General features: G+C 38.0%; 2 protein-coding genes and 1 pseudogene across 2 annotated transcripts; 1 reads left to right on the top strand and 2 right to left on the bottom strand.

The window, feature by feature from the left end:
* The first annotated feature begins 8,234 nt into the window (after positions 1–8,234).
* Positions 8,235–9,752, top strand: LOC125868626 (uncharacterized). The gene has a single exon (XM_049549239.1). The coding sequence runs from the start codon at positions 8,235–8,237 to the stop codon at positions 9,750–9,752; it is 1,518 nt and encodes a 505-aa protein (XP_049405196.1).
* A 1,969-nt stretch (positions 9,753–11,721) lies between these two features.
* LOC125868627 (uncharacterized) lies at positions 11,722–13,071 on the bottom strand (annotated as a pseudogene).
* A 10,057-nt stretch (positions 13,072–23,128) lies between these two features.
* LOC125868628 (uncharacterized) lies at positions 23,129–24,352 on the bottom strand. Its single transcript, XM_049549241.1, has 3 exons — positions 24,181–24,352; positions 23,737–23,931; positions 23,129–23,655 (listed from the first exon to the last, which is right to left on the bottom strand). Exons 1-3 carry the CDS (start codon positions 24,350–24,352, stop codon positions 23,129–23,131), a joined length of 894 nt encoding a protein of 297 aa, XP_049405198.1.
* Positions 24,353–25,544: the final 1,192 nt, after the last annotated feature.

Below are 25,544 nucleotides of genomic sequence, written 5' to 3' on the forward strand. Positions count from 1 at the left end.
ATAAGAGCGGTTAGCCGCTCATACTATTAGAAAACCACAAAATCTAATTGTTCATGCGATTTCCGTAAATAGAAGAGTTAGAAGATCAAAACCTATTACAATCAATGAAACTTGCTCTTGCACACCAATAAAAAGTCAAACCATAACAATGGAGCCGTAGCGGTCTATTTATAAGAGTTGGAAAAATTGGAGTCAAAGTCTACTTCACTTAGGAATCCTATTTAATCATGTTTATGCTTGAAAGTCGGAACAAGGGTGGTGTTTCACGCCTCCCATCGCGCCTAGTGTGGCACTATGATATTTCCACCTTGGCGCGCTGCTCCTAGCAGAGCGCCAGTCATAGTGGTTGAATTTTCCCTTGGCGTGTCACCTATCTAAGCGTGCCTAAAAGGTGTTCTAGTAATTCAGGTGTTGGCGCGTCACGCCTAGCAGTACGCCTGAAAATCCTCTCTAAAATTCCACCAGTGGCGCACCGCGCCAACCAGTGCGCCAGTCACTGGTGGTTCCTGCCTTAGTCATTTTTTTCTTCTACTCTTTGCTTCTTCTCCAATTCAACTCCAAATCCTTCAAAAATTCATGTAACGACCCGGAAAACTAGTAAGTGAAACTAGAGCCTAACGAGTTTGTTTTGAGTTTGATGTGGTGTTATAAGTTGTAAAATAAATTCCCGAGCTTTGGTTGAGGGGTTTAGGGGTTAAACGTCAAGGTACGACCCCCCAGGGACCAACCAAGGGTCCTTGATGGGGACCCTAAAGCCTAACCCCAAGGCTGCCCCAATCTAGTTGAGCGAGTATATCGTGATTGTGTCATTTCAATCAATCACAAGGACACAATGGTTGATTTAGTCGAATTAGAGATGGTAGATTTTGATGTATTCTTGGTATGGACTGGCTTCATGCCTATTTTGCCTCCATTGATTGTACTCGAGTTGTTAGGTTCCAAATTCCTAATGAGCCAGTTATAGAATAGACTAGTAGTTCAACAGTGCCTAAGGGTCATTTTATTTCGTACCTTAAGGCCATAAAGTTAGTTTCCAAGGGGTGTGTCTATCACTTAGTCCGAGTTAATGACTCTAGTGTTGAGATACCTCCAATTTAGTCAGGTCTAGTAGTAAAAGAGTTTCTATAAGTCTTTCCAGATGATCTTCTCGGAGTCCCTCCAGAGAGAGAAATAGACTTATGTATAGATGTCCTTCCAAATACTCGTCCTATATCTATTCCGCCATATATAATGGCACCAGCAAAATCGAAAAGTTAAAAGAGTAGTTGAAAGATCTCCTAGTGAAAGGTTTTATTCGACTAAGTGTCTCACCTTGGGGCGCTCCGATCTTATTTGTGAGGAAGAAGGATGGTTCCTTTAGAATGTGTATAGATTATTGCCAGTTGAACAAGGTTACCATCAATAATAAGTACCCTCTTTCAAGAATTGATGATCTCTTCGATCACCTGCAGGGTGCTACTTATTTCTCTAAGATAGCTCTCAGATCGGGCTACCATTAGTTAAGAGTAAGGGAATGTGATATTCCAAAGACAACATTCAGGACCCGTTATGGTCATTATGAGTTCCTAGTTATGTCTTTTGGTTTGACCAATGCACCTGTAACATTCATGGACCTTATGAATATAGTATTCAAGCCTTATTTACATATGTTTGTTATCGTGTTCATTGATGACATACTAATCTATTCGAGGAATGAAGAAGATGATGCTAGTCATCTTAGAATAGTTCTCAAAACTCTAAAGGATAGGGATTTGTATTCCAAGTTCTCTAAGTGTGAGTTTTGGCTTGAGTATGTGGCATTCTTAGGCCACATTGTGTCTGGAGTTTTAGCATAGACTAGTGGATCAACTTAGTTATGGCTTCTATATGATGGCAAAGTATAAGACAGTTCTGGCAACGTGGGCAAGATGTTGTATCACCACTTAGGCTCATACTAATGGTTATCGGTTAGAGAAACTCCCACAGTATTATATTAATTTATATTCAATTTAGTTGCTATTGCATTTTCTTTAATACATTGAGTTGTCACCTACCGTTTTAAATGGTTTGTATAAACTGCACTATTATTGTTGTGTACTTTGCATTTGAGTTAAGTTATTCATGAGTTGAGTAAAGTCAAGGTAAGTGGTTCTTTTAAATTCCTTTCAAGCTTAAGTTATGTTTAGTTTTCCGCTTGCATACTCGTACATTCAATGTACTGACGACATTTGGCCTGCATCATTTTATGATGCAGACAAAGGTAACTAGGATTAGTATTCAGTGCCTCGTTGATCGAGTTGAGCACTCAGAGTTAGTTGGTGAACCTCTTTGCTTTCCAGAGAGATCCTTTTTATCATTTGTTTTTAGTACTTTAGTTGTTAGGATGATAGGGGGTCTTGTCCCGACATCCCTTCTTGTTTTAGAGGCTTCATAGATAGTTAATAGGTTAGTTGTCTTTACATTGTTATTTCTTATGTTGAGACTTGAGTTGCCATTTTGGCCAAGTTGAATATTTTGAATTTTAAATATTCTAAGTTATTCTATTAAACAGTTGAGTAGAGTTGCATTGAATCTTTGTATTAATTCTTTTATGTCTTCTGCTGAGTAAGTAAGCTAGGCCAAGGATTCGCTTGGTGCCAACAATGGTTCTCGAGTGCCAGTCCTGCCCAGAGTGTCGGCTTGAGGCATGGTAAACTTGCTATCAGAGCATACAGTTCAAGAATCCTAGGGACTCTATGAAGCCTTGTCTGTAGAGTCCTAGTTATCGGTGTGAAGCGTGCCACATCTATAATTAGGAGGCTGCAACACTAGGAAATTATCTAACTTCTTTCACACTCATTTCGTGCGATAGAGTTCATCTCTATAAAGTCTCTTTCTAATTTTTACTTGCGTGTGTTTTTCAGTTAATCATGCCTCCACAAAGAGGTGTCAGAGGTCGTCCTGCTTGGCGTAATGTTGAGGAGCAAGCGGTACCCAATGCACCTAAAGTGGAACCCCAAGGAGAAGTTACCAATGGTTAGTTCATAGAGGCGATTCGAATGCTAAAGCAAGTTGCGACTAACCAGGTTGGACAACAAAGAGGAGCTAGACAGGAAGTGATTGATACTTCGAGGATTCGAGAATTCTTGCGGATGAATCCTCCAAGTTTCACTGGTTCAAGCACTTCTAAGGATCCAGAGAACTTTTATTGAGGAGCTCCAAAAGGTGTTTAAAGTTATGCACATTGTTGATGTTGAGCGAGTAGAACTATCTGCATATCAACTGAAGAAAGTTGCTGACCTGATTTGATCAGTGGAAGAAGGGTAGAGCTGAGGGAACACCACCTGCGAGTTGGGCTTGTTTTGAGGAGGGCTTCTTGGGGCGTTTCTTTCCCCGAGAACTGAGAGTGGCCAAGGTAAAAGAGTTTCTCACTCATAAACACGATTCACTAATTGTTCATGAGTATAGGTTGAAGTTCACCCAACTATCCCGTTATGCTCCGGAGATAGTTGCAGATATGAGGAGTATAATGGGTTTGTTTGTTGCTGGGCTATCTCGTCTATCGAGTAAGAAAGGTAAGGCAACCATGCTAATTGGGTATATGGATATAGCGAGGTTAATGGTCTATGCGCAGTAGGTTGAGGAAAAGAAGTTTAGGGATATAGAGGAATTCAGAAATAAGAAGACTAAGACGTCAGGGAATGAGTCCGAGCAGCAAAGAAATAATGTGAACTGGTCTTCTTTCCAACAAAAGCAAAAGGTACTTGCTCTATCATCTACTAGTGCACCTGCACCTAGAAACAAAGGTGAGTATAAGGGACCTGATTCCCAACACTTCAGAGCTAGACCTGCACAGTCTCAGGGTAGTGTGGCACAAGGAGGTAACTAGGCTCCTACATATGCTAAGTGTGGTAGAACCCACCCAGGTAAGTGTCGCGATGGCTCTACAGGTTATTTTAAGTGTGGACAAGAGGGTCACTTCATGAAAGAGTGCCCTAAGAACCGGTAAGGTATTGGGAATCAGGGAAATAGAGCCCAATCTTCATTAGTTGCTCCACTAGATGGGGCTGCACCTCGAGGAGCTACTTTCGATACTGGCGGAGGAGCAAACTGCCTTTATGTGATCACTAGTCTTGAAGAGCAAGAGAATTCTCTAGATGTTGTCACTGGTATGATCAAAGTCTTTACTCTTTATGTTTATGCTTTGCTATACCAAGGAGTAAGATTATCTTTTGTGACTCCTTATGTTGCAAATAATTTTGATGTTCTTACTAAGAAACTCTGTGAGCCCTTTTGTGTTTCTAAACCTATTAGGGAGTCTATTAGGGAATTAAAGTTGATACTCAGAAAATAGAGGCATTGCAGAATTGGCCTAGACCCACATCTCCAACTGATATTAGGAGTTTCTTGGGGTTGGCTGGATATTATAGAAGGTTCGTAGATGGGTTCTCATTTATTTCATCCCCTTTGACCAAGTTAACTCAGAAAATAGTGAAATTTCAATGGTCTGAAGCTTGTGAGAAAAATTTTCAGGAGTTAAAAAAAAGGTTTACTACTGCCTAGTATTAACCTTACTAGAAGGCACACAAGGCTTTGTTGTTTATTGTGATGCGTCTAGAGTTGGTTTGGGTTGTGTGTTAATGCAGAATGAGAAAGTTATAGCTTATGTCTCTAGACAGTTGAAAGTTCATGAGATGAACTACTCAACCCATGATCTAGAGTTGGCTGCCATAGTATTTGCTTTGAAAATATGGCACCATTATCTTTATGGTGTTCATGTGGATGTGTTCACCGATCACAAGAGTCTTCAGTATGTGTTTACTCAGAAAGAGCTTAATCTCAGACAAAGGAGGTGATTAGAATTACTCAAGGATTATGACTTGAGTATTCTTTACCACCCAGGTAACACTAATGTTGTTGTTGATGCCTTGAGCAGGTTGTCTATGGTTAGTACCGCCCATTTTGAGGAAGATAAGAAAGAGATGTGCATAGACTTCCAAGATTGGGAGTTCAGCTAATGGATTCCACAGAAGGATGAGTAGTGGTGATGAATGGGGCTGAATCATCATTAGTGTCAGAAGTAAAAGAGAAGCAAGACCAAGATCCTATTTTTCTTAAATTGAAGGCAAATGTTCGTAACCAAAAAGTACTGGCTTTTGAACAAGGGGGAGTTGGTGTATTGAGATACCAAGGTAGGTTGTGTGTACCAAAGGTGGATGAGCTCCAAGAAAGGATCATGGAGGAAGCTCATAGATCTATATATTCCATTCATCCGGGTTCCACAAAGATGTATCGTGACTTGAGAGAAGTTTATTGGTGGAGTAGTATGAAGAAGGGCATTGCAGAATTTGTTGCTAAGTGTCCGAATTGCCAACAAGTTAAAGTAGAGCACCAAAGGCCCGGTGGTGTGGCTCAAAATATAGAACCTCCATAATGGAAGTGGGAGATGATCAATATGGACTTCATCACAGGTTTACCAAGGTCTGGCAGGCAGTATGATTCTATTTGGGTGATTGTTGATAGAATAACCAAATCAGCCCACTTTTTGCCCGTAAAGACTACCCATTGAGTAGAAGATTATGCTCATTTGTATATTCAAGAGGTGGCTAGACTCCATGGGGTTCCGATCTCCGTGATTTCAGAAAGTGGTACGCAATTTACTGCACAGTTTTCGAAGTCATTCTAAAAAGGCTTGGGTTCAAAGGTGAACATAAGTACTACCTTTCATCCTCAGACAGATGGTCAAGCAGAGCACACTATTCAGACCTTAGAGGATATGTTGAGGGCTTGTGTGATTGATTTCAAGGGAAATTGGGATGATCACCTACCTCTTCTTGAATTTGCTTACAATAATAGTTACCACTCTAGCATCCAAATGGCTCCTTATGAAGCTCTTTATGGGAGAAGATACAGATCTCCTATTGGGTGGTTTGAAGTTGGTGAAGCTGGGTTGATAGGACGATACTTAGTTCATCAAGCTATGGAGAAGGTGAAAGTCATTCAAGAGAGGTTGAAAACGGCGCAGAGTCGTCAGAAATCCTACACTGATGATTGGGTATACTTGAAAGTTTCACCCATGAAGGGTGTTATGAGATTTGGTAAGAAGGGAAAACTTAGTCCCCGATATATTGGTCCGTACAGAATATCCAAGAGGGTTGGTAAGGTAGCTTATGAGCTAGAGCTACCCCAAGAGTTAGANTAGTTACCACTCTAGCATCCAAATGGCTCCTTATGAAGCTCTTTATGGGAGAAGATGCAGATCTCTTATTGGGTGGTTTGAAGTTGGTGAAGCTGGGTTGATAGGACGATACTTAGTTCATCAAGCTATGGAGAAGGTGAAAGTCATTCAAGAGAGGTTGAAAACGGCGCAGAGTCGTCAGAAATTCTACACTGATGATTGGGTATACTTGAAAGTTTCACCCATGAAGGGTGTTATAAGATTTGGTAAGAAGGGAAAACTTAGTCCCCGATATATTGGTCCGTACAGAATATCCAAGAGGGTTGGTAAGGTAGCTTATGAGCTAGAGCTACCCCAAGAGTTAGAAGCAGTTCGTCGTATATTTCTTATTTCCATGTTGAAGAAGTGCATCGAGATCCTTCACTTATCATACCAACTGAAGATATTGGGATCAAGGATAGCTTATCTTATGAGGAGATTCCTGTTCATATTCTAGATCGCCAAGTTCGCCAGTTGAGAACGAAAGAGGTAGCATCAGTCAAAGTCCTTTGGAAGAACCAGTTTGTTGAGGAAGCTACGTGGAAGTTGAGGAAGATATGAAGATGAGATATCCACACCTCTTTGAATCCAGAGATGTCCTAAATTAAGGTTCTAATTTTCTTCTTAGTACTCTATAATTTATATACTTGATGTGTTAGATTTGATCGTTGGGTGTTTAAACCGAATGATAGATGTTACACACTTACCTTATTAAGAGTAATCTCATTCAAGGAAGAACGTTCCCAAGATGGAGATATTGTAACATCTCGCTATTTGAAAGAACAAGGAAGAGTTAGAATTGGAAAGAATCATTTTAGGATAGAATGAAAAATCTGGAAATTTGTTAAGTTATGTTAAGTTTGAGATTTTGGTCAACTTTAAACAACCATAACTCCTATATCAAGATGAGTTAGGTGTGATTCCAGATACCTTAGGAAATATCCTGGAATTATCTTTCTAACGCTGCCGAGTTTGCGCGCTTCTAAGTTCGTATGAGTGAGATATGCCCATTTGAAGTTGGGTTGTTCAAATAAGGAAAGTCTAAACCGGATTTTGGAAGGGTATTTTAGTCTTTTCCTTACCCAATTATTTTAATTCGTTTTTAGGAGTTTATTTGGGGTCTAATCAGAATTAGATAAGTTTAGTCAATGGGAAATTCACGCTAGGGCTTGGAGAAAAGAGAAAAGAAGAGAAAGGAGAAGGAAGTTAAAGATTCGTCGATTTCTTGAAGATTTTCGTGTGGATTTCGCCAAGGGTTAATCCTTACGAGGTATGTGAGATCACATAGCATTGGGTTAGTTCACCCACGTGCCAATCATGATTCAATTCAACGAAATTGTGTTGTTTGAAAGCAATTGTTATGAGTTCTTGATATAAATTCGTTTGAAATCTTGTGGGTTCTTGTTGTTGAAGTTTCGTGAGTTTGATTCATGAAATTAGGTGTGATTTGGAGTTGAATCTTGTGTATAATGAGAATATAGTCGATTTTAAGCGTTTGGAGAAAGAACCAAGTGAATTTAGGGGTTTTAAAGTTGAAAAACGAAGAAGAAAGTGAGGAGTTTTCAAGGCAGGGGCCTGGTGCGCTACCCCAGCTAGAGCGCTGATGCTTATCGTGATCAATGACACTATCCTACGATATGAGTGTCTACGATCGTCAATAATATTGTAACCCAACCAGGGTTGGGGTCGTGTCCCAAGGGAGCGACTTTGAGAATTAATAACCAATTAGAATTTCATTCAAGTTAGTCGTAGTTAAAGACATTTGCGATAAAAGATGGACGGTTCTTCTGGCTATAATCAAATCCGCATGGCTCCAAAGGATGAAGAACTCATTGCATTTCGTACACCTAAGGGTATTTATTGCTACAAAGTGATGCCATTTGGTTTAAAGAATACTGGTGCCACATATCAAAGGGCTATGCAAAATATATTTGATGACTTGCTCCATAAAAATGTTGAATGTTATGTTGATGACTTGGTGGTGAAGTCGAGAAGGAGGGGTGATCATTTGAAAGACTTAAGAATGTTGTTTGAGTTGCTCCGAAGATATCAACTAAGGATGAATCCATTGAAATGTGCCTTCGGAGTTACTTCTGGCAAGTTCCTTGGCTTTATTGTGAGACATCGAGGAATTGAAATTGATCAAGCCAAAGTTAATGCAATATCGAAGATGCCTGGGCCTCGAAATATTCATGAGTTAAAAAGTCTCCAAGGAAAGTTAGCCTACTTGAGGAGATTCATCTCAAATCTAGCGGGAAGAAGCCAACCATTCGGTCATCTCATGAAGAAAGGTGCTCCTTTTAATTGGGATCAAACATGTAGCGATGCCTTTAAAAGTATCAAATCGTATCTAGCGAAACCTCCGGTTTTGGCAGCCCCTATACCTGGAAAGCCATTGATTCTCTACATTGCGGCACAAGAAAGGTCTGTAGGAGCCCTACTAGCTCAAGAGAACCGTGAAGGCAAGGAAAACGCTCTTTATTACTTAAGTAGAACGATGACACCGAATGAGCTGAAATATTCGCCAATTGAAAAGTTGTGCTTGGCACTTGTCTTCTCAATTCAAAAGATGAAGCATTATTTTCAAGCGTATGTTGTCCGCCTCATTTCTAGAGCAAATCCCATCAAGTTTGTTATGTCAAAACCTGTCCTTAGTGACCTACTAGCAAGATGGTACCTCCAATTCCAACAGTTTGAGATTGTGTACATCCCTCAGAAAGCTATGAAGGGACAAGCATTAGCAGATTTCTTGGCAGACCATCCGATACCCGATGATTGGGAGTTAATTGATGATCTTCCTGATGAAGATGCGATGTCTATTGAAATTCAACCTCCTTGGAAAATGTACTTTGATGGGGCTGCACATCGTGGCGGAGCTGGCGTTGGCGTAGTGTTCATCACTTTGCAAGAAGAGACTCTACCATTCTCCTTTACTTTGAAGCATTGTTGCTCTAATAATGTCGCTGAATACCAAGCATTGATACTTGGACTTGAGATGGCCGTCGGCATGAAACAATTACACTTACAAGTCTTTGGTGACTCTCAGTTGGTGATCAACCAACTCTTGGGAAGTTATGAGGTGAAGAAGCCCGAATTGTGTCCTTATCATGGCTATGCCCAAAAGTTGATAGGATGGCTTAGAGATGTAACCCTTCAACATATGCGTAGAACGGAAAATAAGAAAGTTGATGCATTGGCTGCCCTGGCTTCAACTCTAACCCTTCCTGATCAAACACAAGTTACTATTTGTCAAAGATGGATAGTACCACCGCCAAATGAGGAAGAATATATAGAAAATGAGCTCGAGCATCTCGTTGCTATTTCTGAAGCCGTAAAGGAAGATTGGAGACAGCCCATTATTGACTACATGTGTTATGGGATACTTCTAGAAAATCCATTGATATTCGTCGTCGTGCACCTCGCTTCCTTTACTACAAGGACACATTATATAGAAGATCATTTGAGGGTGTACTATTACGATGTTTGGGAGAGGAAGAAGCAAGTCAAGCTCTGCAAGAAGCACACTCAGGAGTATGTGGATCACATCAATCTGGATCGAAACTCCACTTTCACATAAAAATGATGGGGTATTATTGTCAACCATGGTGAAGGATTGCTTAGATTATGCTCGGAGGTGCGATGCTTGTCAATTTCATGCAAATTTCATACATTAACCGCCTNGTGGATCACATCAATCTGGATCGAAACTTCACTTTCACATAAAAATGATGGGGTATTATTGGCCAACCATGGTGAAGGATTGCTTAGATTATGCTCGGAGGTGCGATGCTTGTCAATTTCATGCAAATTTCATACATTAACCGCCTGAAGTATTGCACCCAACTATCGCATCTTGGCCATTTGATGCTTGGGGATTGGATGTTGTAGGACCACTACCAAAATCTTCTGGTGGACACTTGTACATCTTGGCTGCAACAGATTACTTCTCAAAATGGGTTGAAGCTGTCGCTCTTAAAGAAGTGAAGAAAGAGAATGTTGCAAATTTTATCCGAGTGAATATCATCTATCGCTTTGGCATCCCTCGCTACATAATAACAGACAATGGCAAGCCATTTGATAACAAGTTAATGAACAAAATTTGTGATCTCTTTGGTTTCAAGCAGCATAAATCTTCTATGTATCATGCTGCCGCCAATGGTCTTGTCGAAGCATTCAATAAGACTCTATGCAACCTCCTGAAGAAAATTGTCTCCAAGTCCAAAAGATATTGGCATGAAAGAATGGAAGAAGCTTTGTGGGCATATAGGACAACATACCGCACACCAACTCAAGCAACACCATATTCACTTGCTTTCGGAGTTGAAGCAGTCCTGCCACTCGAGCATCAAGTACCTTCCTTAAGACTTGCTATTCAAGAAAGGCTCACTGAAGAAGAAAATGCTCGACTGTGTCTTGTTGAGTTAGAAGCACTTGACGAAAAGAGGCTAGAATCCCAACAAAACCTTGAATGTTATCAAGCTCGTCTATCTCGTGCTTTCAATAAGAAAGTTCGCTTGAAGTGTTTCCAAGTTGGAAACCAAGTTCTCCCTGTAAGAAGACCCATCATTACTTCGCACAAGTCTGGGGGAAAATTTACCTCAAAATGGGATGGACCATATGTAGTACAAGAAGCATATTCACATGATGCTTACAAGCTTGTTGATGCAGATGGCGTAAGGATTGGTCCTATTAATGCAAAATTCCTAAAGAGGTACTACCCTTGAAGTAAGATGATGCTCCTTAAGGTACGAGCCTAAACTGCATGTTACTCCTGGCCCGCAAGAGTATAAACTGTGTACGGCACAAAAAAAATAAAAAAAATCACTCAATCCCCAGAACTACGTTGTGACTTGATCCTCTTCGCCGAGGTACGTAGGTGCTTAAAATATATCCTAAGTTATGTTGCATGAGTGTCAAAAAAACGCATGTTCCCACTTGATCTGTCACATGTTAGTCAAAGCAATAAGTATTTTGTTTTATCTTCTGTCTCATCAAACTGTAGACTTGTACAAAGTATTGAATGGTCAATAGATGGAGGCAAACCCTTATGAAATATGAGCTTCTTTGACAGTAGGCTTGAAGTGTTTAAATTCAGACAAGTATGCAAGTTGAAGTATTTGAATCCTCTATATGTACAAGTTGAAATCTTCAAATCCGACAAAGTAATATGATAGGTCCTACAAGTTTGCATGTTAGACTCTTAAATCAACCAAGTTACAAGTCAATGTCTTCGAATTCTATGAATTTACAAGTTAAGGCCCTAAAACTTGTTACGAGTTAAATTCCACAAAATTGATAAGGCAAGTTTGAATGTGCAAACTTAAAAATGTGGAACTTGCACTATATTCATTCTTATTGGCATGCGAAATATGGAATGACTTTGAATTACTAAAAGTTTGGGATCAAGAATTAAAGAGCAAATTCAAATTGGATTATGCAATAAAAATGCATGATATAAAAAAAAAAGAAATTCATTACTATAAAATTGTCTAAAACATCAATCAAATGCTAAAGAAACAAAAAAAAGGGAAACACGAAGAGAAAGCCTAATCTAAGCGTAACTTGTAGTTAGTCAAATCTTGACGACTAGCCTCCAAGCACTCTCTTTTTTGTTCCAAACGAATTGAATCTTCAAGCGTTAATAAACTCATATTTTCATACGAGGATATCTCATCTTCTGTAGCTAAAACCTCTTCAACCTTCTTCATAGCAGCTTCTAAAATAGCTTCAAGTCCCTCTCGCTCTCCTTGTAAAGTTGCTAGCTTCCGCTTAACCTTCTTTAGTGATTTCTTGTTAGAAGAAACATGTTTTGCCTTCTCACCCTCTTCTACTTTGAACAATTCAAGACGCACTTTGGCATTGGAAATCAACTCCATCTTCTTATCTTCATGTGCCTTGTCAACAAAATTAGAGTGTTCTTGATCATAAGAAGTAGCATGATCAAAAAGAGAATCTACCAATCTCTTCAATGGTGAAAGATCTAATAAATTCATCTCACTCATCTCCTTGAAAATCTCACAAATATCATCTTTGTAAGATGAAATATTGTCTAGAAAAGTTCTGGAAAGTTTTCCACAAATCTCTTCCCAAAGACCCAAGATGTACTTTCTTTTGTGGTTGAACACAACACCTTTTCCTTCGAAGACAGGCATAGCTCCATTACTCTTTGGAAGAACTCGGGAAAACTCATTTGAATTAGGAGTCAACCCTTTTAAAGCTTGGCCACGAGAAATAAGTGATGTCTTTTGCTCTTGCTCAATATTTGAAATTGGTTGTGCCTTAGGTCTTGATATTGCAGTAGACTCATCGCTAACTTGTGGCATCTCATGTGGCAATCCTAGTGGATGTCTAGTAGCGTTAACCTACACATGAAAAGAGTGGGTTAGCAAAGTTATTTTATTAAAAAAAAAAAAAAAGTAAACCTTGTCACTTTGAATTGTCATTGATCTTGAAGAACTATCGACACTCTGAACTTCTATGACTCTTAAATCAACAACTTCAGCCCCAGATGGTTCAACCCTTTACCTCTTCCAACATCGATCCTTGCTAGTTTTGCTTGTTTCTTGAAGGGCCCGTTTACTAGAGAAGAGAAATTGGGGACATTTCTCTTTATCAGTAGAAGTATGAACTACTTCTTTCTTAGATACCTTAGAGGAGTTAAGCTTCTTACTTTGATGTTGGGGAGCAAGTGGTGTCTTGACTTTTGAAATTGTGTTCTCGATATCTTGACTTTTGTCTTCTAAAAAGGTAACAAATTCCGACCTCGCTTTCTCTACCATAACATCCAAATTATCATCAAGAACCATTCCATAGGATCTCTCCCACCAAGATGAATATTGGGTAGTATAAAGCTTCTTTGCGGAAGTTACCGCAGGAGGAAATGTCGCTTTAGACATAGTTGCACGTGATATGCAAATACGCCAATATCTAAGGCCTTCATCAAGCGACTCAGAACAATTTCATTTTCTAAATAGCCAAGAATATCTTGATGAAAACCAAATTGGCGACTAAATCGGTGCGGACTATATGTCTCAATGACAAAGGAACCTCCCTTCCTCAATGGAAGATAATTAAAATGAAGGCTCATAAAATAAGCTAGCTCCAACTCTGGTGCTTTTCCATCATCAATATAATAAGTTGGGTGAGGCCTACTAAGCATGGTTGCATTCCATACAATGTTTTCCCCTCGATGAACACGCTTTCTTGCCTCATCTTTGTCAAAGTACTTTGCAGCGCCTTCCCCAGAATATACCACCATTCGTGGAAGAGAAGGTCCACTAGTAAGTGGATAGTGTGTCTTGAGATAATAAGCAAGCCAACCATAAACATAGTGGATGGGAAAACAGACTCTTATATGATCTAACTTTGAAGAATTTGAAATTTTATTTAAGCCATGATATANNNNGCTTTCTTGCCTCATCTTTGTCAAAGTACTTTGCAGCGCCTTCCCCATAATATACCACCATTCGTGGAAGAGAAGGTCCACTAGTAAGCGGATAGTGTGTCTTGAGATAATAAGCAAGCCAATCATAAACATAGTGGATGGGAAAACAAACTTTTATATGGTCTAACTGTGAAGAATTTGAAATTTTATTTAAGCCATGATATATGCTTGCTAAGACCGGAACCACAAGGCTAACCCTTTTACCATTCGCCATTAAGCTTGCTATCTTGAAAGTTTCAGGCCGAATGAAATTCCTTCTTCAGACGGAAATACAAAGGCACATAACCAACATGACAAAAAGGCCGTCAAATAAGTCTCATATTTTTGGTGTTTCGCTCCAAGCTTAGAAAATGCCATCTCTTGAGTACTTGACCATGTGTTTATCTCAGTAGGTATCTCACCTGTTGGACTATGAGTAGATGACAGACGTCGAGATTTCTTTTCTTTCTTTGGGGGAGCTAGCTCATATTTGCGATCTTTCTTGCACCAAAATTGTATCCATTCATTAAAAGAGACCCTCATATTACCATTATTTTTCTCTTTAAGATGATGAAAGGCAGCAAACATACACTCACAAGTTCGAGGAAGAAATCTTTCCCTCTTGTCATCCAAACGTGTAAGTTCCGTGGAGTTAGGTATCACTTCTTCGTAAGGGACTCCGCTAATTGGCAAACCACCTAGAATATGCAAGTCCCAAAGAGATATGGATGTTTCTCCGATAGATGTAAGTAATGTATTTGTTTGAGGGCACCAAGCCTCACAAAAGGCTTGTACAATATTGGAGTTCCGATCATAAGTAAAAAGAGAAGCAAATATAGCATCAGAAATACAAACATTGTTTAGACTTTGCCCATTTTTGCTTAAGACATCTTCTGTCCATTCCTAGTATCCTGGAATGCAGTGATATTCACCTTCAAGCACAATGTTGTCTCCCCAACGTAGTTCCTCTAGAATCATGCGGCGACCTAAATTTGAAAGAGTGCTCGCAATGTTTGTACGTTGAGGATTTGGTTTCTCAAGATACCACGCTTTTGAGGCTTTATTAGATTTGTGATCGTACTCGGATGTCCAACTTCTCATATGAAGCGTGTTCCTCAATTGTGGCCATGGATCAACATAACGACCAACAAAAGAATCCTGGACCAAAAACATAGTCTCCACGGTACTACCCTCTGTTCCAACGATGAGATATTTGAGTTGAGAAGATGGGCAAGTATAATCCTTGAAGAAAACCATTGTTCAAACTGCAAAAACAAAAGTGTTAATATTTACTTATGATGATGCACGAAAGAAGATAAAACTTGAAAAAAAGGGGTAGTTAAGAAGGGGCGAATAATTTAAGCATTAGGGATCTTGAAAAAGCCTCAAGTTAGGGATCTTCAAGGCGGGGACATTAAACACATCCCTTCACACCTTAAGCTTAAGTATTTGGGACCATGTAACGCCTTGAGAGTAGTATTTTTTTTCAAGGCGGGAACGTTAAACACATTATTCTAGTAAAGCCTCAAGTTGGTTAAGTTTTCGGAACCTTGTAATGCCTTGAGAGTAGTATTTTTTTTCAAGGCGGGGACGTTAAACACAGTATTCTAGTAAAGCCTCAAGTTGGTTAAGTATTCGGGACTTTGTAACACCTTGAGAGTAGTATTATTTTTTCAAGGCGGGAACATTAAAAACAGTATTCTAGTAAAGCCTCAAGTTGGTTAAGTATTCGGGACCTTGTAACGCCTTGAGAGTAGTATTTTTTTTCAAGGCGGGGACGTTAAACACAATATTCTAGTAAAACCTCAAGTTGTTTAAGTATTCGGGACCTTGTAACGCCTTGAGAGTAGTATTTTTTTTCAAGGCGGGGAAGTTAAACACAGTATTCTAGTAAAGCCTCACGTTGGTTAAGTATTCGGGACCTTGTAACGCCTTGAGAGTAGTATTTTTTTTCAAGGTGGTGACGTTAAACACAGTATTCTAGTAAAGCCTCGAGTTGGTTAAGTATTCGGGACCTTGTAACGCCTTGAGAGTAGTATTTTTTTTCAAGACGGGGACGTTAAACACAGTATTCTAGTAAAGCCCCAAGTCGGTGATCTTCAAGGCAGAGACGTTAAACACATCCCTTCACACCTTATGCTTAAGTATTTAGGACCTTGTAAAACCTTGAGAGTAGTATTTTTTTTCAAGGCGGGACGTTAAACACATTCCTTCACACCTCAAGATCAGACTCTTGCGCGATGAAGGTCTCTATTTTTGTTGGTCTCTGAAACGAAAGACACAAAAAAAGAGTACAAAATAAATAAATAAAATACCTTAGCACAAGAATCTCTCTGTTGTGAAGAGGGATTTCACGATCTCTGAATGTGTTCAGAAAATATGGAGACGTGAGGCCTATTTATAGACTTAAAAAAATTGGGGTTTTTAACTCTTAGTGGAATAAGAATTAAGACCCCAATTAGACTCCTAATAGAATTCAAAAATGTTATTTGTATAGGGTCGGTGGGGCTAGGAAGCTTTCTTAATTCTACTACTATTGGAATTAAGACAAAAAAAAAAAGTACGGCTTCAATTGGATCATAATTCTACTCCTAATTGAATTCATTATTTGAGGCGGTGATACTGTTAACTAAAGCAGCCCATGTATTGACTAAAAGTAAGTCATATACTTGAGCCTTTTATGAAAAAAAATCAAGCCATAAAGCAACTTGCTATATAGGTGCACCCACGTGGGTTTATTTTGCATGTATTTGGCCTCCTTTTTAAAAAGGAAACACAAGTATTATGAAGAAATTAAAATCATAATTTCTCATTAAACATGGAGCAACTCAAAATTATTCCACATATTAAAGAAGATCTTCATTAATTACTTCAAGTCTAGTCTTTAAAAAAAAATATCTCGACAAGACTTGAAGCAGGGGGCATTTGTAATCATTTAAAATTTATTAAATATAATTTTATAAAATGATTCAAATTATATTAAATTCATGAATATATTAGTCCAAATAAATATTATGAATTAATATAATTGGGCTAATTATTCAAGTCCAATAAATATGAATTTAATTAAAGTCAAAATTAATTGATTTGGGCTATAGATGAGCCCAATTTGCTAAATCCAATGTCATCTTATCCTAGAGGCCCATTCTTTTGGTGCCACGTGGCAAATGACGTGGCATGCCAAGTCAAACAAATAAGCCAATAGGCTCATGACATGTGTCAAAGATGACAAGCCCGCCCCATAAAGCCCATATGACATGTCACTTAAATCTGATTCGTCGAAGGGAATCCTATTCCAATCACAACTCCTCTATTCTAAAACTATAAATAGGGGTCCTCATAGAAAATTCTAAACAAGAAGCTAGAGAAAATCTGTGGTACAAACGCCATAAAATTCTCTATAAAGCTACAAGTTTAAGAATTCAAACATTTAAGTTGAAGAACGATCAAGATCAAGACTATCAGGTTCAAGAACAAGCTCGAAGCCCTTAAATTCAAGCAAAAGTCAAGATCAAGATAGAATTCAAAGTTCAAATTCATCAAAGATTCAAGATCAAGCTTTCAAGCCCTTGAATCATATTTGAAAAGGTGAATTCAGAGGAATCATAGAGATTGTAACACTCGCACTTTGAAATAATAAATACGATTGTTGCTATAATTTTTCGTTCTTGATTATTGTTTTCTCGACGCGAATTTTATTGTCTACAACTTACTAGTAATATAATTATGTAGTTCAATACTCCATGGAAACACAACTTCAAAGCTAAACTAATCTCGAAAGTAATCTAAATACATTTCGGCATCAACAGTTATCATAAATAAACTAAAGAAAAAAATACTTGCAAGACATGAATACTTAAAACAAGTCTGATATTTCACAGCGATGACGACATAAAGGAAAACAAAAGAGGCGAATGTCACCTATTGCGGGGCAGTGAATTGAGTCGTCGATCAAAGATCTACTGTCGTTTCTCCAATAAAATCAAGCAAAACAGAAAGTAAAGTTGAAGATATTGAAAGTAAAAGAGTGGTGTTCTTTCGAGTGTTCAAGTCTTTTCGTGATTTATTTTGTAAGCCGAAGCTCTCTCCTTCAACTGAAGATATATGGGAGTATTTATAGAAAAAGATAAAGCTCAGAGCTTAGAGTTTGAGCCAGATTTTTTGAATTTGAATTTTGAAATATTGGTCAAATAGAGTTGTTGTGAATGTCAGATTTATCAGACTTTATTGATTCTAAGAAATCAATTCTTGAAAAGGAAGATCTTCCCTAGATCCTACTATTTTTTAAATATAAAAATAGTATGGGAAAGAAAACAAAGTTTGCTAGAAAGGGGTCTGGTTATTACACCGAAATGGCAAGACAGATTTTTACTATGACAAGGAGAAGTTTTATTTTTCTATCAAAAGTGGAAGAGGGAAGAAGATGGTGCAGTACTTTATTTGTATGTAGGGATTAGGTAAAGTCTTATCTTTGTATTTGGAAAATGATATGGGTTGATGCTAAGATAGAATCAATAGAGATTAAATGGGCTTAGATGATTTGGTCGTATGGGCTACTCATTTGGGTTATAAATGGTCTGGAAAATGGATAGATTTTCATGGCCTTTTTCTTCCTTGAAATTAATTTTTTTGAGCTTCTAATTGAATAACTAGTATAATATATAAACAGTTTAGTAAGTAACAAAATTTGAAATAAAGTAACGACAATCTATTTTAAAGAAGAAAACAATAAAGCGTTAATAATAATGTTGATAGTAAAAATATACTTTTAAAATAGTGAAAATGATGATAGAAATATGATAATAATGAACTAAAGTAATACATAATTACGATAGCAATAGTGATAAATGTAAATAATAACGAATTATAAAGTATTCGACTTTTTAGCAACAACGAAATAAAGTAGAAGAAAGGAGGAACAAAATTTGGTGTCAACTTATCCCAATGTTCTCCAAAGTCCATCACACATGCCCTCAATCCTTCAACACTTGGATAGTCCTCTCCGTCTATGGATGGAAAGTTGTACTAAAAGTGAGTTGGGTGTCCGATTCATCATGTAATTTCCTCCGAAACTTGGATGTGAATTAGGTACTGGGTCTGAGATGATAGAAAGGGGCACCCCGTGCAGCTTTACTATCTCATTTACATACACCTTAGCCAATTGTTGTGCAATATAATCTATTCTGACTAGAATAAAATGGGCTGACTTAGTCAATATCAGACTTTCCCAAAGTTTTGGGAAGACCAACCACAAAATCCATAGCTATTCTTTCCCACTTCCATTCCGGAATTGGCATTCTCTAAAGCAAACTTGCCGGCCTCTGATGCTCATATTTTAGTTATTGGAAATTATGACACTTAGCCACAAACTATGTTATATCTTTCTTCATGCCCGGCCACCAATATAGTCGCTTCAAGTCTCGGTACATCTTGGTCACACTCGGACGAATAGAATACCGCGAACCATGAGATTCTATCAATAAATTCTGAATCAAGTCATCTACTCAAGGGACACAAATCCTTCCTTTAAAACTGAGCACACACCCCGCATCTAAAGTTGCATCTTGTGTCTTACCAGACACTGTCTTTTTTCTAAGCCCCTTCAAATTCTTATCCTCAAACTGCTTGGTCTTGATCTCCTCAATGAACGTGGCCCTTACCTCAATGCTAGCTAACACCCCACCTTTCTCTAAGATACCCAACTGCATGAACTTAGATTCCAAGGTTTTTCCTTAGCCAAAGGTCGCTTGGATACACTCTAGCTAGACTACCCATACTCACCGCCTTCCGACATAGCGCGTCTGCCACTATATTAGCCTTACCTGGATGATACTGGATGGTCACATCATAATTCTTAAGTAACTCCATCCACCTTCGTTGTCTCAAATTCATATCCTTTTGAGTGAACATATGATGTAGACTACGATGATCAGTGAACACCTAACACTTTACACCGTATAGGTAATGTCGTCAGATCTTAAGAGCAAACACTACCGCTGCCAACTCTAAATCATGTGTTGGGTAAAACCTCTCATTCACCTTCAGCTGTCGCAATGCATAAGCTATTACATTCTTATCCTGCATTAATACAACACTCAAACTCGAATGTGAGGCCTCACAATAAATAATAAAATCTTTACCTTCCACCTATAGTGCTAGAATATGTGTTGTGGTCAAAAGAGTCTTGAGCTTTTGAAAGCTCTTATCACATTTTTTGATCCATTCGAAAGGTACTTCTTTTTTGGTCAACCTTGTCAGATGCGTGGCAATAGAAGCAAAGTTCTTCACAAATCGACGATAGTAGCTAGCGATCTCCACAAAACTCCTAACTTTAGTCACAGAGCTAGGATGAACCCAATTCTTAACCGCTTCAATATTTTGGGGATCTACAATTACCCCTTCTCTTGAAACTACATGCCCCAAAAAGGGAATTGAATCTAACCAAAACTCACACTTAGAAAATTTGGCATATAACTTTTGTCTCTCAAGAACACCCTGAACAATACGAAGATGGTCGGCATGCTCTTCCTTACTCTTTGAATAAACTAGAATATCATCAATAAAAACTATAACAAACGAATCGAGAAATGGTTTGAACACACCATTCACCAAACTCATGAAAGTTGCAGGCACATTTGTCAACCCAAACGACATAACGAGAAACTCATAGTACCCATAGCGGGTTCTAAATGTCGTCCTGAGTACATCTCCAAGCCTAACCTTTAACTGATGGTAACCAGATTTTAGATCAATCTTAGAGAAAACTGATGCACCTTGCAATTGGTCAAAAAGATCATATATTCGAGACAATGTGTACTTGTTTCAAATGGTGACTCTATTCAATTGCCGGTAATATATGCACACTCGCATACTACCATCGTTTTTCTTAACAAACAAGACAGGAGCACCCCACGGGGAAGCACTAGAACGGATAAAACCTTTATCAAGAAGCTCTTGGATTTGAGCCTTAAGCCCTCTCAATTCTACCGAGGCCATGCGATACGGAGGGATGAAAATGGGGCGGGTACCAGGTTCCAAATCAATGCAAAAATCTATATCTCTATCCGGAGGCATATGAGGCAAATCAGTAGGAAACACTTCTCTAAATTTTGACACCATATGAATAGACTCAATAGAGGGAGACTCAACTTCAACATCCCGAATATCAGCCAAATATGCCAAACAACCATTTCCCGCCAGTTTTCTAGCCCGAATGGAGGATATGATCTTAGCTGGCTTGTACATCCCTTCCCACTCTAAATTTTCCCTACTTGGAATTTCTAGAGTCACAGACTTAGTGTTACAATTAGGCACAACATAATAGGGGGACAACAAAGTCATACCTAGGATTATATCAAAGTCCATCATATCTAAAATAACCAAATCAGCCCAAGTTTGGAAACCTATAAACATAACAGAACAAGCTCGATAAAGATGGGTGACTATGACAAACTCTCCAACTGGGGTAGAAACATGGATAGGGGCATCAAGCATTTCACAAATCATATCAAATCCCAAGGAAAAATGAACGGACACATAACAATAAGTAGAACCCGGATCAAATACCGCATTATCCATCTGGTCACAGACAAGAATGGTAGATGTGATCACTACGTTAGAAGACTCTATCTCACTCTTGCCTGGAAAGGCGTAACACTGAGCCCTGTCATCTTGACGGGCGACTTCCCTGCCTGGTTGCGCCGTACCTCTGCCTGCGTTACAATTTCCCTAACCTCTGTGGCCTCGCTCATTTCCTTCTCGCCCAGCTTGTGGACATCCTCGATCATTATTACCATTTCCCAGGGTACCACTGCTCTAGTCTACTGTTGCATGGAATCCACATGCGCGGTTGGGGACAATCTATCCTCATATGCCCAGGTTCTCCACAATTATAACAACTGCGATCAAAAGATGGTCTGCTGCCTGTCGAAGGTGCGGCTCTCTAGCTATCTTGAATCAAATTTTAAGGTGGAGTTCCCGAGAAACTACATGTGGATGCGGGCATAGCAGACTGAATTGGTCGGGCCGCAAGTGTCGGCCTCCCTAAACCTCTGGAATGGTCCTCTTATGGAACCCATACCCAAACTATTAGTGTGCCGAAATGACACCCGATCCAAGTTAGTGTGCCGGATCGTGATACCCGATCCAAGTTAGTGTGTCGGAATGTGACACTTGTTCCCATATGTATGTCGGTACGTGACATCCGATCCCAATTAATGTGTTGGAACGTAACACCCGGTCCATTCAACAAGCCATAATCACAATCACAATGTACATTCTCATAATCATACAATCAAGTGTTGATTCATGGCATACAATCATTCATTCATACTCATTTTCATTAGATGTGATCAATAGTGCAACATTCACATACATACATGCACTACAATAAAGCAAATACTAGCATACATCACACAAACATGAAATCAAACCATCACCTACCTCGAAAATAAGCATGAATCCTCCTAATAAACTTGATTCTTCCCTTTTCGGATTCTTTCTACTTGTTCTAGGTCTACAAACAATCAGTTCAATATGAGGATCAATAAGTAAGGTCTAATTACCCGAATTACAATCGAAATTATCAACCCTAGGCCAAACTCGAGATCCCAATACCCAACTTAGGGCTTTTTTCACCATTAGTTTTTAGGTCAAAACCCTCCCCCATTGATAATCACCCATAAATCTAAATTCTACAGATCGAACAATGGATTAGGGGAGTAAAATCCTTACCTTTAGCACAAAAAATAGTGGAAAACTGTCTGGAAATCGCCTGGGGTTGTCTCCTAGCTCTCAAAAATAAAACTTGAAGAAAATAATGTTTTTAGGGTTTAATTCTGACTTAATTCGCGACTGGCCCGCCATAGCAGGACCCAACCCGCCACAGTGGCCCCGCCCTTGCGGGATTAATTCTGCCCTGGCGGCTTGCACGGAAATAGAGAGTGAAAAGTTGAGTTTCAAACCCCCATTTCACAACACACCTTCAACCAAAAGTGGAGCCAGGATTTCATGTCAGGGGTTCTAAATTTTTAAAAAGAACAACGATCTTAACCTAAAGTAACAATCATCAAATTAACGAACAAATACAAGTATTTAATTCAATAAAAATGGCGAACTACTTAAACATTATATATATAAGCATTATCATTACAATTGCACTCAACGAGTTGTCATCTTTTGAAAACGATCAATGATCACATCAATAGGTACACTTTCAAATAATTCATCTTCTATATAACAAACTAAACAATCATTTAAAAAGTCATCGCCCATTCTACTTCGGAAGTCATTTTTAACGAACTTCATTGAGGAAAAGCTTTTTTCCACTGTTGCAGTAGCCAGGGGTATTATCAAGCTTAACTTTAAAGCAAATAAACAAGTCCCCGTGTCTTGTGCATATTTGTTTTTACCAATGCCATCGAAAGATCTCCAAGCCCTTTCAAATTTGAGAAAGCGTTGTCCACTTTACTTACATAGTAAATATAAGTTTCTAGATCAAAACTAATCTCTTCAATCTTGGAAGCATCAAATTAATTCAGATAATACGTTGCAAGCTTCATGATCTTTTTATCATAATTTATAAAGGAATTATCGGGACTCAAATCCATTCCTAGAAGTAGATAAATATTCACTGCATTAAAGCTATTGTTAAGTTCTAAAAGCTGCAAATCTATAACAGCATAAAAAACTTCCACACACAAATGAAGAGAATATGTAACACTTGAACTTTTACGCTTCGACTTTCCAAGACCATATTTCTCATCCATTTTAGGGATCATAATATCATTCTTTTCACAAAATAGGTATATATCTTCTACCAAATAATTCCATTTAGATTCCCTCATCGATTGCAATTGTTTCTTTGCAAGATCGACAAGCTTCATGGCAGTAACAATATCTTGATCTTTTCGTTGCAGAGCCATATTCAAATCATATGTAATTTCCAAAATCTTTAACATCAAATGCAATATGTAGATAAACTCATAAGATTTAATGTCTCCCACTAGACTTTTTGCCATTGCTTTCTCGTGATAATTTACTCCCTCATTTTCAAGAACTTCAAGTACATAGACAATTGATGAGAATAAGGAAATGAAGTTATGTATTGTCTTAAAATGAGATCTCCACCTAGTATCACCTGGTCTTTGAAGTCCGAGTTCCTGGTTTAATCCACTTCCTGTATGAACTTCACCAAGCATTAATAATTCCTCTAATTTTTCAGCTTGATCCCCACGAAGCATTTCCCTACGCTTAAAAGAACCTCCAACATTATTTAAAACATTAGAAAGAATGTCAAAAAAATTATTCACATCACGATGTTTTATCGCAACAGCTACCAAAGTCAATTGCAATTGATGAGCAAAGCAATGAATGCAATATGCCGAAGAATTATCTTTCAAAATCAAAGTTTTAAGGTCATTAAGCTCTCCTTGCATGTTACAAGCTTCATCATAACATTAGCCTCGTATTTATGATCGACTCAAAGAATGGTCTATAAGCAAAGAGTAGATTGCTTCGTTCAATGACTTTGCAGAAGTGTCTTTAACATGAACAAGACCAAGAAATCTCTCAATAAGCTTACCTTCTTTGTTGACATACAGCAGAACAAGGGACATTTGTTCCTTATGAGAAACATCCTTAGATTCATCAACCAATATTCCAAAGTAATCTCCATTCAAGTCTTCAATAATTGCTTTCACTGTTTCTTTTGCACAAGAATTTACAATATCCTTTTGGATATCTGGAGAAGTCATACTGTTATTTTTTGGAGCTTTTTCTAATACAACATTTTTTACCTCTTCTTTTCTATCCACATACCACTTTAAGAAATTTAGAAAATGACCTCTCTTGGTAGACTTTACGCCCTCATTGTGACCTCGAAAAAGCATTCCTTCCTTCAACAATTATCTTACCACATCAATTGAAGCATTCAAGCGAATCTGATACTCACCTTTGATTTTTTGGATTTCTTGTCAAATGAAGCCAGAATAGATTGGTTTTGATTCATTAAATCTTGCATCATCTTGAAACAACGAACATGAACACTGTTGGTTTCACCAAGATGCTTTTTTAGTATTTCTAAAGCTTTATTTCAACTTCGAAAACCTTTCGTTGTGAAAGAATCACTTACTTTCCCATATCCTCCAATCTCATTTTTAAACAAGTAACAACATAAGCAATATGTTGCATCCTTTTTAATGTTATATTCTAGCCATTGAGAATATGGAGGTTTTTAAAACAATTTTCAATTAAAGTGACGCGGTGTTCCTCCAAAATCTCTTATTGGAAAAGTAAAATAAATAGGTTGACAAGGTCCCTTTTGTATATAATATCTCCTCACTTGGTCACGTATATTAGGAGATAATTTTGAAATTTGTGTTCTTTCAGCTAGATCGAATTTAAGATCCAAATTGGTTAACACTTTGTCATTATCCAATGCTTCAACAAGATCAACAGGCGATGCCAAACTTGACAAAGGAGAGGTAGGAGCAGTATTTGAATGAGTTTGAGGCATGAAAAAAAATTTGTAATCATATTGACTCTTTCTTAAAAATCCTAAAAAACCACAAAACATAAATTATGTTAATGAGATGTTAGTCATGTGTTTGAAAACATTACCTTAGATATTGTTATTGTAAAAAACTTAATTTGATAATACAAAGATTTGAGTAATTTAATTTAAAGTTCTAAAATATGGTTAATAAAAGATAAATATTTTTTTAAAATTAAAATTTTGAACATTTTTAGTATAATCTTCAATATTGTTCGAAGTGAGATTAAAATTATTAAATTCAGCATTAATATTTTGGCACCTAAAGCATATATTTTACTAGTTTCACTATCATCTTGAACCATTAATGCCATCAAAAGTTAAAATTTTAAAAAGCAAACAACAATTAATTTAATATAATCAATTATCAATATGTTGGATAATAGAATCAAAGA

Source organism: Solanum stenotomum, chromosome 6 (assembly GCF_019186545.1).
Source record: "Solanum stenotomum isolate F172 chromosome 6, ASM1918654v1, whole genome shotgun sequence".
Lineage (NCBI taxonomy): Eukaryota > Viridiplantae > Streptophyta > Magnoliopsida > Solanales > Solanaceae > Solanum > Solanum stenotomum.

Bases quoted from the DNA above. Each gene is read 5' to 3' on its own strand.
- LOC125868626 (XM_049549239.1), top strand. From the start codon at position 8,235: ATGAATCCATTGAAATGTGCCTTCGGAGTTACTTCTGGCAAGTTCCTT.
- LOC125868628 (XM_049549241.1), bottom strand. From the start codon at position 24,352: ATGACTTCTCCAGATATCCAAAAGGATATTGTAAATTCTTGTGCAAAA. The intron at 23,932-24,180 runs GTAAGCTTATTG...TGACTTTGGTAG, and splicing joins GCTGTATGTCAACAAAGAAG to CTGTTGCGATAAAACATCGT. The intron at 23,656-23,736 runs GTGATACTAGGT...ATGTACTTGAAG, and splicing joins ACTCGGACTTCAAAGACCAG to TTCTTGAAAATGAGGGAGTA.